The sequence below is a fragment of the Stigmatopora nigra genome, chromosome 12 (genome assembly GCF_051989575.1).
Source record: "Stigmatopora nigra isolate UIUO_SnigA chromosome 12, RoL_Snig_1.1, whole genome shotgun sequence".
In the NCBI taxonomy this organism is placed as follows: domain Eukaryota; kingdom Metazoa; phylum Chordata; class Actinopteri; order Syngnathiformes; family Syngnathidae; genus Stigmatopora; species Stigmatopora nigra.
In genome coordinates, this window is record NC_135519.1 from 3,183,317 (window position 1) to 3,201,313 (window position 17,997).

General features: G+C 37.6%; 1 protein-coding gene across 1 annotated transcript; it reads left to right on the forward strand.

Annotated features, from left to right (window-relative positions):
- Positions 1–2,517: 2,517 nt before the first annotated feature.
- Positions 2,518–11,415, forward strand: chst3a (carbohydrate (chondroitin 6) sulfotransferase 3a). Its single transcript, XM_077730438.1, has 4 exons — positions 2,518–2,812; positions 6,690–6,839; positions 7,123–7,629; positions 7,690–11,415. The coding sequence occupies exons 2-4, from the start codon at positions 6,760–6,762 to the stop codon at positions 8,375–8,377; spliced, it is 1,275 nt and encodes a 424-aa protein (XP_077586564.1). The 5' UTR covers positions 2,518–2,812; positions 6,690–6,759; the 3' UTR covers positions 8,378–11,415.
- Positions 11,416–17,997: the final 6,582 nt, after the last annotated feature.

The following is a 17,997-nucleotide window of genomic DNA, read 5'->3' on the forward strand; positions in this document are numbered from 1 at the left end:
ATTTTGTAATGACAAAAAGGTGCTAATACTGTGGTGGCCTTAACATAGTTCAGTTGTGGCTCTGAGGCACTGGTAATACATAGAAAAAAAACACTAAATAAGACTAGAAGTGACCATGTTTCAGTGCCATTGACAGGGATTACGTTGGAACGGACATCAATGGAATCATTACCAACGTGCAGGCACCTTGATATTAAAGATATTTTAATGTTTGTGTTTTTTTTTAATCTTTCAAAGATGAGATGATCAATAAGAATCCAATAGTTTGACAACATGGGCAACTTCACATGTCAATTATGTTTTTTTTCATTTAGTGCAGGGGTGTCAGACTCGTCGGGTTGGTTGGTGGACCGCGTTAACGTCAACTCTGTTTCATGTGGGCCGGACCATTTTAGATAAATTTAGATAGACTTTTTATAAATGGATTAAAATAACTGGATTAAAAGCCCTGAATATTCAGTTTTTATAGATCTAAAACAATGGTTATTTGAGCTTTTTATATATATATAAATTTAGATTTTACATTTTTTTTCTGAAAACTGAAAAAAATGATTTAAAAAATGACAAGTATTGATTTAAAAGAGGGGAAATGAGGAAATTTAATATACATATATACTCTTAATTTTAATTTGACCCTAAAACAAAAAGACGGCACTCATGATTTACTTTCCCGGGCCACACAAAATGATGCGGCGGACCAGATTTGGCCCCGGGGCCACCGCTTTGACACCTGATTTAGAAAGATTGGGGTGGGGAGATCGCATTTTAATGGTTGCACTATTACATATTGGAGACCCACCCAGTTTGAGTATAAACTGGGAGGTTACAGGTAGAAACGTCATTTATTCTGTCATGCAGATTACCAAGAAATTTTGGTATCAATTGGCATCTATTTAAATCCTTGCAGTAAGGCCTATTATTACCATTCTTTTAATCTCCATCACTCTGTTTGTGGAAGTAACTCTAACCCCAAGTTGTTGTCGGCATGATTGATCACCTGTAGAAAACATCAGATAAACCAGGACAGACATTGATCCCCAAAAGGAAGCCAGGACTTGTCTCACACATAAACCTCGGAACCATCTGTCAAAATAACACAACACAAGATTTTATGGGTGTGAGTAACAGCCAGACTGCCATCACCTCTTTGGGATGCTGCCTGGATAGAATTTTTCCACCTGCATAGCTCCAAATTAAACAGATAATTAATCTAACCAAACCAGTGATCATATTTCAAATCATCCCTCCCATAGGCCCAATTTCTTGCCCTTAAAGAGTGAGATCTCCAAAACAAGTAATTTCATCTCAGGGAAATTGGAAGAAAAGCTTTGGCAGGCCTATTGGATCTCTGATCTGTAGATTTATCATATTTGGTACCCTGACCTGAACACCTCCTGTTAGATGATGAGCTAAAGTCAACTCCTCATTCATTATAAAATGGCCATAAGAAGTCTAATTAAAATTGCAAGGATTATTATATTTGTCTCAGTTTTGTTTGTGGTGGGGTCATGTGTGCCCTCTCAAAAAGAATGACTTGTATAATTTATGCAGGACAAGATTTATAAAAAGAGAAATTGCCGTTCATAGTAATTTAAGGAGGAAGCATAAGGGGCCTAATTGAAAGGGGTTACCTCACGATTAAATGATGCCCGTACCAACGCTCTCCATCATTAGATGAATGCTGTGGTCAAACCTATCAAGTGTATATTGTGTGTTCTAAGTGTTTCGTAGCCCAGCTGTGGGATTTTATAGTGTATTCTATGAATTGAATTGAATAGAATGCTGATATTGTCATTATTATGCATTATACAATAATATACATGTATTATGAGATTTAAAGTTTCACCACAAAGTACACAAATATCAACAAACAACAAAATATGGTAAAGTTTCCTTGTATTTGTGAAGACTTTGGCATCCGCATTATGAATCAGCTGCAGCTTCCTGGTTTATTTTTTTGTTAATACCTCTGAATATGTCATTGTCATAGTCCAATATACTAAAAGTAATACATTTTCAGCTATAGTCTTCGTTTTAATTTGATCCTAAAACAGAAAGTTGGCACTCATAGTTTACTTTCCCGGGCCACACAAAATGATGCGGTGGGCCAGATTTGGCCCCCGGACCGCCACTTTGACACAGGCAGTAACGTTAGCTTTAGGGTTAGGGTTAGGTTTTGGGTTAACCTGACTATATTTAAAGGAAATGCTGACGAACAATTGATATGATTTAGGATATTGGGGCTAAAAAAAAATCAAAATAACATGGAATGACAAACTTTCATTTTAAAAGACACATGTTTCATGCTTAGTAAAGAAGGATGTGTGTTTAAAATGAATGATTACCAAATTTTTGCGTATAGCGACTGTTTTCTCCCATCTCTCCCAGACAAAATAGATTGGACGTCTATCGTTTCTTTATTCATGACAACCACGAAGTCACTCACTGCGATTTGAGCGTGTTGGAGCGTGTCACGTGACTGACTAGCGGGGGCATCCTTAGTCGTGTGACGTCATTATCGTCGCACTCGCATCGTTGATGTGGTTTGTTTTAAGTGAGAAGGGAAAAACGTTGAGAGGCGATCATTGACATATATTTGTAGTTTTTGCTTAAGTTTTCCTCATCCCTGGAGTTCTGGAGAACTAATGATGATTCCGACTTATGTATCTGGGCTGCCAGTGAATGTATCGTGAACACAATGAGGCAGTGTGTCCTTGCCGGGGACAATGCTGCGAGATGCTGCGTGGACTGTGTTTCCTCCACCAAATCGCCGCTTACTCGCAAACCCAGACGGACAGAGAGCATCGTAAAGGTGGGTAAAAATCAATTATTAACTGTAAAGTGTACAACCTCAACGCCAATTGAACGGGGCATTTCAAAACAAAAGCTGTGGGCTGATGAAATACCGCATTAATAAACGTGTCGAATCGTAACCACTATTCATATGAAATACATCATGCTTAATATATATATTCATATTACGGGGAATATGAAGGTTTGCGTCTTGAGGGCGACGTTTTTCCTTTGCGGCAATTAAACTAAAATATGTACTCAAAAAGCCACAAGTAAATTTGATGTTGCAGCTTTTTAATGGAATTAAGCAATAATATGCATAATGGGCTTTCATATAATAACGTATGGAGTACAATGTGCTTCTTCTCTAATGGATGTAGTATGTATTAGATGTTTAAGCATCCAAGAAATTTTGTCAATTGATGATAAGCTCCATAAGAAACAGTTGACGTTATTTATTATCATGTTTGCGACTATTATTAATGTTACTATTACTACTACTTATAATAATAATGATACTACTACTACTAATAATAATAATAATAATGTTACTACTACTACTACTTCTACTACTACCACTACTTCTTCTACTAATACTACTACTACTACTACTACTACTACTACTACTACTACTACTACTACTACTACTACTACTACTTCTACTACTACTACTACTTCTTCTACTAATACTACTACTACTTCTACTACTACTACTACTTCTACTAATACTACTACTACTTCTACTACTACTACTACTACTTCTACTACTACTACTACTTCTTCTACTAATACTACTACTACTACTACTTCTACTACTACTACTACTACTTCTTCTACTAATACTACTACTACTATTACTTCTTTTACTAATACTACTAATTCTACTAATACTACTACTACTATTACTTCTTTTACTAATACTACTAATTCTACTAATACTACTACTACTAATACTACCACTACTACTACTGCTACTACTAATACTCCTACCATTATCTCATATCATCTCATTTTCTGAACCGCTTTATCTTCATTTGGGCCGCGGGGGGTGCCGTAGCCCATACCAGCTGATTCAGGCCACAGTCGTGGGACACCCTAATCAGGGGCCAGCTGATTGCAGGGCTATTATTGTTATTATTATGCATTTTCTGAACCGCTTTATCCTCACAAGAGTTGGAAGGGGTGCTGGAGCCTCTCCCAGATGACTTTCGGGCACAAGGCGGGGACACCCTAAATTGGTGACCAGATGATCGCAGGACAGAAGGAGAGAGACAACCATTCACGCTCACTCATATTTTAGGGGCAATTCAGAGTGTTCAACCTGCCTACCATGCATGTCTTTGGAATATTATTATTTTTATTATTATACTGCTAACTTGTAAGTAAACAAAACAATCTAAGGCTGACTTTAAGGACTTTTCCGGCAACGAAAAAGAGGTGTCCTACTGTGAGCTTCCCTACAATACCCCTATTCATACCCTGTTGATAAACTCCCTAATATTATATACATATACAGAAATAATAATACCCATGCAACTATTTTCTAATGTTGAGTTTCACTGGAGTGTCCCTTTAAGACCGTTATAGACGTTCACTGTGCAGCAACTGAGAAAGTCTACCGGGCTATTTGCCCAACAGATTAAGCACTGTGGCCGAAATGCACCAATGTGTAATCTGATCGGCGTAATCTTTCACAAGGAATATTTATTTCCTTTTTTTTTTTTTTGTTGTTATGCCAATGTTTTTCAATGAAAAGTTTTGTTTTTTCCAAATGTTTGATTTAATTTGGCCTTAAACATGCTGGCGACATCTTAGTTTGGGGACCTCCTTGTGCTGTTTTGGCAGCAAAAGAGGGGGGATGTGAATTCATTCGGCCTTCTTGGGTTCCTTTTACGCCTTCACAATAGCTCATTGTCTAAGTCTGAGATAGCTGCGAAGTAAGCTGATGCATTCCTCTGCCAGTTGTCGTAACAACTGACAACACGACATGTTCTTTCTTGCAGTCAGGTGTGATGAATGTACAACATAACAGAATAATATTTGATATTCAGTAGTAGACTGTCAGAAACTCAAAAAAAAGTTAAGCAAACTAATATTGGCTAACTTCAACTATGTGTTGTGAATGCCTCTTGTCATTGTTTCATTATTATTTAGGTCATTTTCAGGAAGTAGAAGTCCCATGTTTGCTTATGTGTAAATTACATGGTTTCATTTTTTATTTTGTGACAGTTTTTGGAGATGTTGTGACACACTTCCAAAGAAGTATATCCAAAGTTACAAGCAATACAAAAAGCTGTCATTAAGTACTAACAACCCACTAAGGAATAGCAGCCGTTTAGCAGTTTTAGGTTTGAATTCAACTTTGTCTCAGACAGACCTCTTTTTTCCCCTTACCAAACGATAGGATATTAAAGGACTGGGTGAGAAATTAATGTACTAGATATAAAGATATTCACAGATTATGCATTTTTCTACATTGACGGACTGTGTCTTGATGAATGTTATTGATGGATAGAATCAGAAAATAATACAAGCACCTGAATTAGTGAGATGTCAATTGATGGGGGAATGTGGCAAAGTATGTGAATTAATGTAAATACATCACTGTTTAGCTACCAAATGCTATATTATGTTTTTAGTTGCTTTACAGAAACAAACTACTATTCAGATTTTAGAGTTGTCACAAAACCCCTAAAAAACAGCATTAGTTATTGTTTAAAATCCCAAAAATGTAATATCCGTTGATTTAGAGAAGCCAAACAAGGATAGACATTTATGCTTCAGAAAATTAGTCTGATTTGACAAATGCTCCAATTATTATTGAATATTATCTATGTAAAAGTTTTAAATTTCCTATCAGATTATTCTTTGTTGCCTTGAAGGCCATCACATATTAAATTAAACAAATAAGTAATATATACTTAGAGAACATAAGATATTTTGGCTTGAAAGTTGCTCCTCTCCTAATGATATACTTGAATTGCAGAAATGAATCATTCTCTTGATATGTCCAGTGTCTGTGAAAACAACCTATCAGATTGTCAAAAAGAAAAGAACATTTGAGCAATACGACAGTGTATCAAAAAAGACTACTAATATGGTTTAGGATGTGAAAATCACAGTGACAGTATTCATGATGGTGCCGTGTGGACGTGTTCCAGTACGGAATGAAAAACATCCTTCTTTGCATCAACCCAAGCAACCCACTCCTCCTTCCCCTCTTACTCATTCTGCCAAGCAGTCTTTCTCCTAATATACAGGAGCCACTCGGTTTAAAACTGTGGAACATTCCTGAGGTTTCACATCAGGCAGCCAGGTAAAAAAAAAAAATACAGAAATTCTCTGCTTTAGAAATCAATGGTGGCTAGGCATACCTGTCAAGCCTAATATTAGCAGTAACCAGTAATGGCCATGTAAACACCAATAACCCTTAAAAAAACACATCTGAATATGATTTTGTTAATCTATCAACCCAGAACCCACTACAGATAATTGTAAATAAAAGTAACAGTGTGTTCTGACATGCTATATGATGATAATTTAAATGTTTTCCATACCGCTTATTCTTACAAGGCTTGTATGGTTGCTGAAGCCTATGAAAGACAACTGTGAGACACCCAAAATTGCTTGCAGGCCAATCACAGGAGACAAACAACCATTCGGACTTACACTCATACCTACGGACAAATTAGAGTGGTGAAGCAACCTACCTTGTATGTTTATGGCTCCATTTTGAACATATTTTTTTAAATATTAGGTTCCATACATTCTACGTTATCCAAGTATTGTGATTGGTAACCATTTCAGGGTGCACTCCTCAATCCATAATCAGTTGCCAGAACCTTTCCCAATAACATAAATATAATGCACTATATTGTTTTTTTTTTTTTTTTTAGGTGAAGAATGAAATTGCTGGTTCTGTGATGGCCTTCTTGAACTGAAGTTACGACAACAGGACTTAAAAACATGAAGTTCAAATATGCCATTGTCTTCATCTTCATCATGGCCCTGGTCATCATTGAAAAGGAAAGTAACATTATATCAAGGTATGAGTTATAGGCTACTAAATTTAATAAAGGTAACATAGAAAGCATAATATATCTAACTAAAATATATGTTTGTACTCCCGTTATAGAGTAAGATTCCAAATTCCTAAAATGAACCATAAACCACTAAAAATGAACCAATTGAAAGAACCATTCATGAATTTTACAACGCAGACGGGGCGCAGACACTTACAGAATCCTGACTATCAACGACCTCTGATTGAATAATGTAACAAATGACAAAAAAACAGCCTATTCTTCTAATACTTTTCTTTCTCATCAGGGTGTCTGAAAAAATGATGCAGAGACAAATGCCTCAGCAGACCACACAAGCGTCTCTGGATTACAACAACACAACACAAGCTAGTCTGACCGTCAATGCTACAAAAAGGATTAGCTCCAAACGAACCGAGGAGCAAAGCAAGGAAGAACTTAAGAATGGTCGTCGAAAGCACATATTACTAATGGCCACGACGAGATCAGGCTCCTCATTTGTGGGCCAATTTTTCAACCAGCATGGAGAGAACATGTTTTACCTCTTTGAGCCACTATGGCACGTAGAACGCATGGTGATGAATAAATCTGCAGAAACGAACACAAGCAGCCTGTTGCCGACAATTTATCGCGATGTACTCAAAGGCCTCTTCCTATGCGATTTCTCACCTCTGGAGAAGTTCATCTCTCCTCCTCCTCAGGATCATGTCACCCCCGAGCTCTTCCGCAGACATTCTAGTTTATCGCTGTGTGAAGAGCATGTCTGTACTCCTGTCATTAAAGATGTTTATGAACGGTAAGATCCACTTTCTTGTTGAATTTGATTAAATGTGATCTAAAAATGCTGTTGTCGTAGGTACCGTTGCAAAAACCGACCATGTGGTCCACTCAACCTGACGCTGGCGTCGCAGTTGTGCCTTTCCAAACAACATCAAGCCATCAAGACTGTGAGAGTCCAAAAGTGGCAAACTCTGCAGCCTCTAGTGGAGGACCCTCGCTTGGACATCAAAATAATCCAGCTAGTCCGAGATCCACGTGCCATATTGGCCTCACGCATATTAGCCTTCCCAAAGTACCAAACGTGGAACGATTTTGCACAAGATGGTCAACCACCTGAGAATTACAAAGAAATACTTCAAGGCAACTGTGACAACATCAGATGGGCGGCTGAGGTGGGCCTAAGCCAACCTGGCTGGTTGAGGAGACGTTACATGTTGGTGCGCTACGAGGATATCGCTCGCTACCCTATGCAGAAGGCCGAAGAGATGTACAGGTTCACGGGGATCCCGTTCAGCCCGCAAGTCCGCGAGTGGATCCTGAGGAATACGCACACAGCACAGGACAACGATGACCGCTTCTCTACTCAAAGGAACTCATCAGAACAGGCGGAAAAATGGAGATATAGCCTTCCTTTCTCAATTGCTCAGTTGGTGCAGCGACTCTGTGGACCCACGATGAAACTGTTTGGGTACCGCTTTGTGGAAGATGCAAAGACGCTCATCAATAAATCTATCAGCTTGTGCGAGGACAGGACGTTTCAGTAAAAAAAACAACAACAAAAAGCTTGAAAAGACTTTACAGCAGTGTGTGAAGAAAACTTTAGTTTTCTGCATATTTATCTGAGTTGTTGGTGGTATCTTGTGGCATCTCACAATATGTTAAAGATGACAGTATTTCACAGATCTAAATGTAGTTCTAACATTTTGATTTCAAGTAACTTTTTGTACTTGCCTGGCAAAGACGTGTATTTCTGTACTTGGTGTGATATTCTCACTAAGGAGTCTGATCAGATATTGTCCATAGGCTCACAAGCAAACAAAAGATGATAGAAGGGAATTATATTTTAAACTCAGAGGAATATATTGTTCATTAATGTATGCTCAAGATTTATGGTAATGATGTCACAAACAAGGTGCTTTAAAGTCTCACTGTCATGTGAGAATGCTTTACTGAATTCTAATGGAGTTTACTGAGCCACAATCAGCAATCCTTTTATCAAAATAAAGTAGCTGTTTTACCCCAAAATTGGACATAAAACCTGTGGCTGTAAACACCAGCCATTCACCAAAAGTGACCTAAGATCTCAATGCATTTTTGGCCTTATCTAAACCTAAGGCTTCCAGCTTCAAGTTATTTTTCTAAACATTTCTCCTTTTGCCCCAGAGCAAAGTTTAATAGTATAATAAAAGACTTATAATATGAAGGATATTTCTCGAACATAGTCGCACGCCATCAGATTGTAATGTTTTCAAACAGAAAAAAAAAGAAATAGAGTTACGCCAGAATGCATTTGGCTAGACTTTAATTTTTGTTATTTCCATCTGGTCGGCTGGAATAATAAAAATGCTTCCAGTGCACACAATCAAATGACAGGATTTAATTGGTCTTTCAACCTATGGTACTTTCAACATCATACTCTGACTTACCATGTGACAAAATTAACAGGTTGCGACTATATAGTATTTTGCATAGAAAAACTCAATGATCCGCATATGTATTGCCTGTCAGTGTTTGGTATGGGTTCTGCCATGTTTTGTTGGGGTTTTGGTGTTTGGGTTTTTTTCCTCTGTTTGACCTGTCCTTGTGATTTCCCGTGAGGTCATCTGTCGTTTCTCTGCCCCTGGCACGTGTGTCTAATTGTCACGTCAATCCATTGTTGGATCATTTGATGTTCATGCCTGTTTCTACCCTGCCCTGTACACTCCTGTATCTGTCCTACATTTACTTCCAGTTCTCCTCGTTCCCCTTGTGTTTTACATGTAAGGTTTGGTTCATTTGTTCATTAGTTTGTCACATTCCCAGTTGTTGTTTTTTGAAAGCTTTCTTGTTTTTGTCAATAGGTCTAAGTTATAAAAGACTATTTAATGCACCCTTAATTCCTGTGGAAATTTGGCATTTTTACATTCCTGTACGAGATTAACATGGAGGTTTTTAATCGTAGATCAAAGATGTGAACCCCTTTGCTCCAAGTTAAGGTAAAGTTTTGGGTAGGGTGAATCAAGTTTTTTTTTTTTTTAATAAATCAAAAATGTAGTTTACATTTGCTTTATACAACTGTGAAATCAGTGCAGTTGACCTCTACTCAAATAGTCCTATTCATTCATTTTCCAAACCACTTATCCTCACAAGATTCGTGGGGCGTCAAGCGGGGGCCGCCCTGGATTGGTGGTCAGCCGATCGCAGTAGACCAGGAGACAGATAACACACACTCAAACTCAAGGGCAATTTAGAGTACTCAACCAGCCTACCATGCATGTTTTTAGGTAGTGGACGCAAACAGGAGTAGCCGGAAAAGACCCAAACAAACCAGGGAGAACTAGCAAACTCCCCACGGAAAGATCCGGACAGGACATCAAACCCTCGATCTCAGAACTGTGGGGCTGATGCGCTGACCACTTTTGACCGGGCTGCCAGTCAGTTGTAATTCTCCTTAAATCTTCTATTGAGATTTGAGATTTTTTATGTCTTGAAGTATAGCCCAGGTGCTGTAGCTTTAACCATTCCCATTGATGGCATATGAAGGCATCCACTGTGACTCAGCATCAATGGCTGCATTGTATTCACTTTGGCTAGAGACTGGAGTCAAATTGCCCCCCCTTTTTGGCATCGGACGTGCCCATATTCGGATGCATGTACTCTCGGATGTTTAAAAAAAAAAAAACTAACACGAAAGCATTATTATGGCAGCATTTAGCATAAAACAAAATGGGTACAGTCAACAAGTCACAGGGGAGTCTGAATTACACTGTAGCTAATACTTTTTCCATTTGAATGTTAAGTTTAAGGTCCAGTGTGACTCAAAGACTTGGAAAACGTACTCTCATATCTGTTTTTTTTTAATAGTAATTTTTCATAATTCATGATAAACTTATTTACCAGCCAACCATAGTCAAATTGTGTTTAAAACATGTTTCCTATCATAAGAAAGGCATGATGCCTAATGTTTTCAGAAATGTAAATCTATTTCAATTGTAGGAAGGAGGAAAATAGTTTTTATATGTTTTACTCTTTAAAAAAATAAGTCCTTGTTTAAAAATGCTAATAATTAATTCCGGATGGCCCGGCGGCTGAGTGCTTAGGACATGGGGTTTGAATCCAGATTCATCCACCTGTGTGGAGTTTTCATGTTCTCCCTGGTACTGCAGGGGTTGTCTCAGGCTAAAAAGGTTTATGCCTTTTAAAGGGCAACTTTGCTCAAAATTTTACCTTACATTTTTTACCTGATGGTGTAGGGGTTCACTGACCTGACTTAGGTGCGGGCAGGCGCAGGCTCAATTCCCTCTGGTGTTGGTAAGATTGTTAGTGAGAATGGTCGTCTGTTTCTGTGTGCCCAACGGCTGACTGAGTGTGGTTAAAGTAAATTTGATCTTTATTTAAAATGACTGGTCCTGTTATCCATCTATGTCTGTTATCTCAAAGCAATACGGTTGTAATTCACCTACCATCGTTATAATGAGAGACTGTTACTCTGTTGGAGTTCTATTTAATCCTAAATGGTTTTAAATTCATAATTTGAAGTTGTGAACATGTTTTTGTGCTGCTTGTTATCATTTTTTTTACATAATAAATTACTTTCTCATCATTTTCTTTCATATTTGTTTATTTCTCACATCATTCAGACAAAAGTTGGGCACTGATGATCTTTAAAGGGTTTAGTTTGTAGTTTTTTCTGAGGAGCGTGGAATGAGTTAGAGAATTTACAATTAAAGAAAGTACTGCTCTACGAAAGATCGTTACGAAACAATTTCTGGAAACTCCTAGTCGACTAAGTAGAGTTTCAATGTACATGCATAAAAAGGAAAGCCTGGATAGGGGGTCTCGAATGCTTTATTATGAAAAAAAAAACACATCTGGAAGCAGTGCAACCAGGGGGAAAATCAATGAATGGAAGGTAACACATAATTTGGAATTATTTAAAAAGTATTGATGGACAAAATATAATATATGATTCAGATATTTCTTAGCCCAGCAGAGAAGGCCTTGAAGGTCCTGACGGCCCGCCACTGATATATAGTTTATAACACATTTATAAAAAATAATAAAAATAAGAGTATTTCATCATGTGTGTGTGTAATTTTAAATCAAATAGGGGCGGTTGGTTGTGCTGATTGGGTGCCTGGGTCGCCTCCACCTCCGTCCAGTGCGGTGGATTTCTACAGGGGGCTGTTGTTCTCGCTAGATGGAGGTCCCCTCTCACTCTAGGCCCACTGCTTTCCTGGTTGGCTGCGGGGCGCAAACTGGTGGGGGGGATGTGGGTTTCAGCTTTGGGCGGGTGATCGTCCTCTTCCACCTGGGGGCGTCTTGAATGAGCGGGAGGTCTACACTTCCTTAGGGGTCCTCAGGCGCGGATGGTGTTCCAACAACCATGGCCATGAGCTAAGGGCACACTGTGTATTTTTTTTAAAGATATGATCGTGATTATATGTCAGATTCAAAATAAAAATATTGATTTTCATAAGTTTGCCTACTCGGTGGCCCAGTGTTGGGAGTGGTTACCGCGACAGCCTCACAGCTCTGGGGTCCTCAGTTCGAATCCAGGTCACGTTCACATGTTTGGAGTTTGCATGTTCTCCCCGGGCCTGCGTGGGTTTCCTCCGGGTATAGCGGTTTCCTCACACATTCCAAAAACATGCATGTTAGGCTGATTGGACAGTCTCAATTGCCCCTAGGTATGGGTGTGAGTGTGTTTGGTTGTCGATCACCAAAACAGGGTGTCCCCTGCCTCAGGCCCGGAGTCAGTTGGGAAAGTCCCCAGCACCCCTCGTGACCCTAAAATGGGTCTGAAAATGAGATGAGATTAGATGAGAAGTTTGCCTACTCGTGAATGCAATGATACTCCAGTTTATTGCGATACTTCTAAAAAGACACTAGAGAGCAGCAATGTAAAAGAATGAGAGTTGACCATAATCTAGTTAGTGTTCACTAGTGTAAACGGCTATGTGAAAGATGGTTGCAAAAAGAAACTAATTATACAAATCAGGGCACTTTAAGACTACTACTAACGGAGAAATCAGTGACAAGAAAATTATACAACTTATAGTTCTGCCATTTTGAGAATACTGTGAATATGTACTATGTGCACCAGGCAGGGGACATCAAGATGGCCTGCCAATCGCAGGGCTTTAGGAGACAGACAACCATTCATTCTCACATTCATACCTACGGGGAATTCAGAGTGCTCAACCAGCCTACCATGAAATGTTTTTTTTCGGGATGTGAATTGAAATCAGAGTACACGGAAAAAATTCACGCAAGCCTGGGAAGAACATGCAAACTCCAAACAAGAAGGTCCAGACGCATTTGGAATCAAACGCTCCTCTAACACTCCTCCACCGAACAACCTGATAAAAAAAACAAATAAATACAATTGAAATGACTAAAAACAGATATACATGCCAGTTCCAGTGCCCATTAACAGTCCAAACCAATGCAAAAGCCACTCCTCCACATTCTGCAGGTGTAAAAATGAAACAGGTATAAATTTGGTAAACAAAAGAGTAGACACAAATATGTAACACCAGATACAATGGATGGAAAATTGCTCTGGGAAGCATATACTGTATGTTTTTTCAGTTACCCACTGAATGTAAGCTTAGATTGAAAAGAAAAATGTTTTAAATCGTACAAGTGGAGACTGCTTTTGGCTCCAAATTCTACAGTTCCAATACAGATCTGCAGCAACATATTTTTATGTTGTCTTAGCTTGTGTTATCATTTTCTGAAAAATACAATGAACCCTAAAGATGGGGATGGATTCTTCTTCATATGGTATTTATTGTCAAAGTACATCTTGCCATAATCACTTGAGTGCCTACATTTTGCTGCACAAGTAGCGTGTCCTGTCTTGTGGGATTTACAGATAGTTATGACTGTATTCACTGAGGGCACTCTCTGTGGTTTAGTCCATAAAAATAAAAAAAGGGTTTGTGACCCCCCAGTACACTCTCCATGGACAGATTAAAGTAGTGACCTAGTTTTATTGGAGTGGACTGGGACTAAAAGCAAACCTCTGCCCTTGGCCAACCACACTGGAGATTATAAATAATAATCCAAAATGGGCAAAACCGAATTGGGTATCTTGACATTGGGTGCCCGACAGGCAGAGACATCGTGGGCGAGGAAAAAGCATCTATAAACCATGCAAAAAAAATTGCTCTGTCACCTTTTCTTCTTCTCTAATTGGTTGCCATTGACGAGGAAATTCCATTTTAACTAGTCAAATGATTGGACATCTTTCGGCGTCAAGGGCAATGATAGCATTAAGGCAAACTTAAAAAAATATTGAGAATGTACTTTTACATTTACATATATATATATATATACATACATATATACATATATATGTATATATATATATATATATATATATATATATATATATATATATATATATATATATATATATATATATATATATATATATATATATATATATATATATATATATATATATATATATATATATATATATATATATATATATATATATATACACACACCTGTATTATACACATACAAATATGCAAATACATATGTACATATAAATGTGTATTTGCATATGTATAATGACAATAAGGGGCATTCAATTCAATTAATATAGAGCAGTGATTTTTAACATAAAAATTGAATATTTTTTTAATAAAAATGTCGATTCCCACTTGGTGACGGTGCAATTGTGTGCGTGAGTGGTTGTCCGTTTCATTGTGCATGCAATTGGCTGTAAAACAATTCGGGGTGTGCCACCCGCATTGTTCGGGGTTGGTTGGGATAGGTTCCAGCACCCCATGTGACCCTTGTGTGAATGAATGAATGCAGCCCACCATATGCAATAACTAAAGGCAACGCAGCAAAAGGCATGACATTTATTCTTTTACGGGTTCAAATGTGACAGGCTTACTAACAACACACTTTTCTCTTTCTTTCCAGCACACCCCATGATCCTTCATAGGATAAGAGGTAAAGAAAATGAATTCATAATGCATTCAATTAACATTTTATTAAATTGTCATATCACATTTTCTTTTGTATTGAAGGTTCCTGCAAATGCGACGAGATGGTGTGTGGACTAAGTCGGGTGGGATTTACCCAGGTACAAAATACACAGCCCACCACTGTGTGCATTTAGTGTACTTTGGATTTGAGTAATCTGAAATGTTCCTGGCATGTGTTCCCCAGATTCTGCATGTTCTCCTGACTCTTAAAAACGTAGCCTTCCAGAGACATGTAGCAGACCAAGAGCCAAACTCATTCTGCACGTTGACATGGCTCCTTGAGCGGAAGCCAAACAGCACGCGTGATGCCCCAACATGCTCTGGAGTATAATCCCACCATGTCATGTTTTGTTTAGAAGAACAGATTTGCCACATTCGGTACCATTATAGTTGTTGAAATTAATAATGTTTAATGCGGTTTAATGCAACACTATTGCCATATTCAACATGATACTGAAATGTGATTGCTATAAATTATTTTTCAATTACATATTTTAATTTGAACGAGGGGTTTACAATTTTGACCTCGAAAGTTCGATCCCTGTTGGGTCCTCACTTGGCCCCAGGTATGACTATTAGCATTAATGGTTGTCCGTCCCTCTTTATACCCTGCAATTGTCTAGTCACCCAATCAGGGTGTCCCTCACCTGGTGCCCGAAGTCAGCTGGGATAGGCTCCAGCACCACCCATGACTCTTGTGAGGATAAGCGGTACAGAATATGAATGAATGTAAGTTGTAGGTCATAGTGATGGAGCATAACATTTTTAACATTCAATTCAAATTCATATTCGTCAATTTTCTTCCAACATCACCTATAAATCAACCTGGCATATGAACAGGGTTGTTTTCTAACACTTTTACTAGACACCATTTGACGTTTATTAGCATTACAATCATTATTAGATGCAATTTCTGTTGCTATACATGGAATGTGCACACAAGAGGCACAATTAATGCACACTTGACCACGTCCATTGACGACAAATAATCCACATGAGTGACGTGGTCAAGCCATAAACACGTGTCAGACTTTTCCCAGCAGGCACCCCGCTGCTTCTGACAAAGGTCAGCATGATATGAACAGCCGGCTTTGTGTCTGATTTATAAAAAAAAAAATGTAATTCCTTTCCGCTGCTTTTTTCCCAATAGGTACTAGTTTAAAGCAAAGCTTTCCGTTTACTCACATGAAAAGCAACAGAAGCAAAACCTATGCTTCTGAACATTTACATTGACTTGTTGCATCCATGTCATATACAGCCATTGTGATTTACACGGATGTACGATGTCCGCATAGACAGAGACTGTGCATTACAAGATGAGGCTGGATTAGATCACAGTGGGTTAATCTTTGGGCCTGCCATCTGCCAGCACCATGAGAATTAAACCTGAAGCCATGGCTTCCAACGTACAGACCGGAACAAGGTAGCTCAACTTTGACGTTAGGCTTCAATGTTGGAATGAGAATTTGTATCTCACCACTTGATTTGCTGTTTCACTACAGATGACAGCAATAGAAATCCAATATGTTGAAACCTGAAGCAATTTTTCATGCATTCATTTTCTGAACCGCTTTATCGCTCACTAGGGTCGCAGGGGGTGCTGGAGCCTATCGGGTAGCAATTTTTCATCTCATCTTTCCCCCAATTTTTCGCACAACACAAATTAACTGCATGTGTATTGCAGTCAATGAGCAGTGAATGAGTTAAATACTAAATATACTCAAGTTGTTTATATTTATCCGGCACTGCTCAGATTATAAAGTGGATTTTAGTCAAGCATGAGAATGCAGAGTGAAAAATTCTGTCATATTTTAATCTTTTTGCGTGCAAAGAGTTTTTATATAGACTATCATACAATGGTTATTTTTACATACAGCAAGTAACCCTTTCAGAATTATGGTTTTGGCACTTACCAGTCATGCAAGTTTTCAATCGTTTTTTTTTTTTTTTAAACATAATGACATTTTCCTGGGTCAACCCTTTCATTAAGTGAAACTTGGTCTTTGGAGAAGAGAAAGGCATTCTTGCTGCCTTCACTAGTGTGGAAACATATGTTCTCATTATTGTGGTAGTAGATTTGATCATTGAATAGACACCACAATCATTTTTATTTAGTATGAACATTTTTTTCCCATCACTCTTGGTATTTTTAGATGGTTAAAAAAGTTTTTGTGTCAACCTATATAATCACAATTATAAAGCGTAATTTTCTTAAATTATTTCTTAATTTTTAATTTACTAGTTGTTACAGTAGCAAGACGGTGAGGATGCAAAAATAGGAAAGGCATTTTAGACATAAATAGATAGTTATATATATATATATATATATATATATATATATATATATATATATATATATATATATATATATATATATATATATATATATATATATATATATATATATATATATATATATATATATATATATATATATATATATATATATATATATATATATATATATATATATATATATATATATATATATATATATATATATATATATATATATATATATATATATATATATATATATATATATATATATATATATATATATATATATATAAGATTGTTGCAGAAATTACATGTGTTGCTGCAGCATGCAACATGTTTTTCACATTTTACACTAACTTTATTGATAGATGGAAAAGAATGTCTCGCACCAAACTTTGCAATTGTTGGGCCCATCCTTACTATAGGGTCCTCATGGCCAGGAAGTCATCCTTTTGGAAGTGGACGGCAGTGGATGAGTACAATCAGTTACACTACTGCCAAGGGTCCGCAAAATTAAATTTTTTAAACAAATTGTAGCCAACTGTATGGAATTACTGCTGACAACTTCAGCACAAACCGTGACCACTTGCGTGCTTGCTGGGGTCAGTGCTCCCGGCCAGCCAGCTGTTTTCCTTCCACAAAGCTCTACTAAAGAGAGAGATGCTTCTCATTATGTTGAAAAGGCTTTACTGGCATGTTTGATGAGTTCAGTGGAAAGGCAAAACATCTAAATAAAGCATTGTCTATGCTGAAAAAAAGGGTAAAGTGGTAAGTAGGAGATATTTGGTTGTGCATAGTTTGAAGCGTAGTCCGCAGCTACCCTTACAACATCTTTGAGCCATTGTGCCGATTTTATTTTTTCCCAATTTTGAAATAAGCTTATTAACAAAATA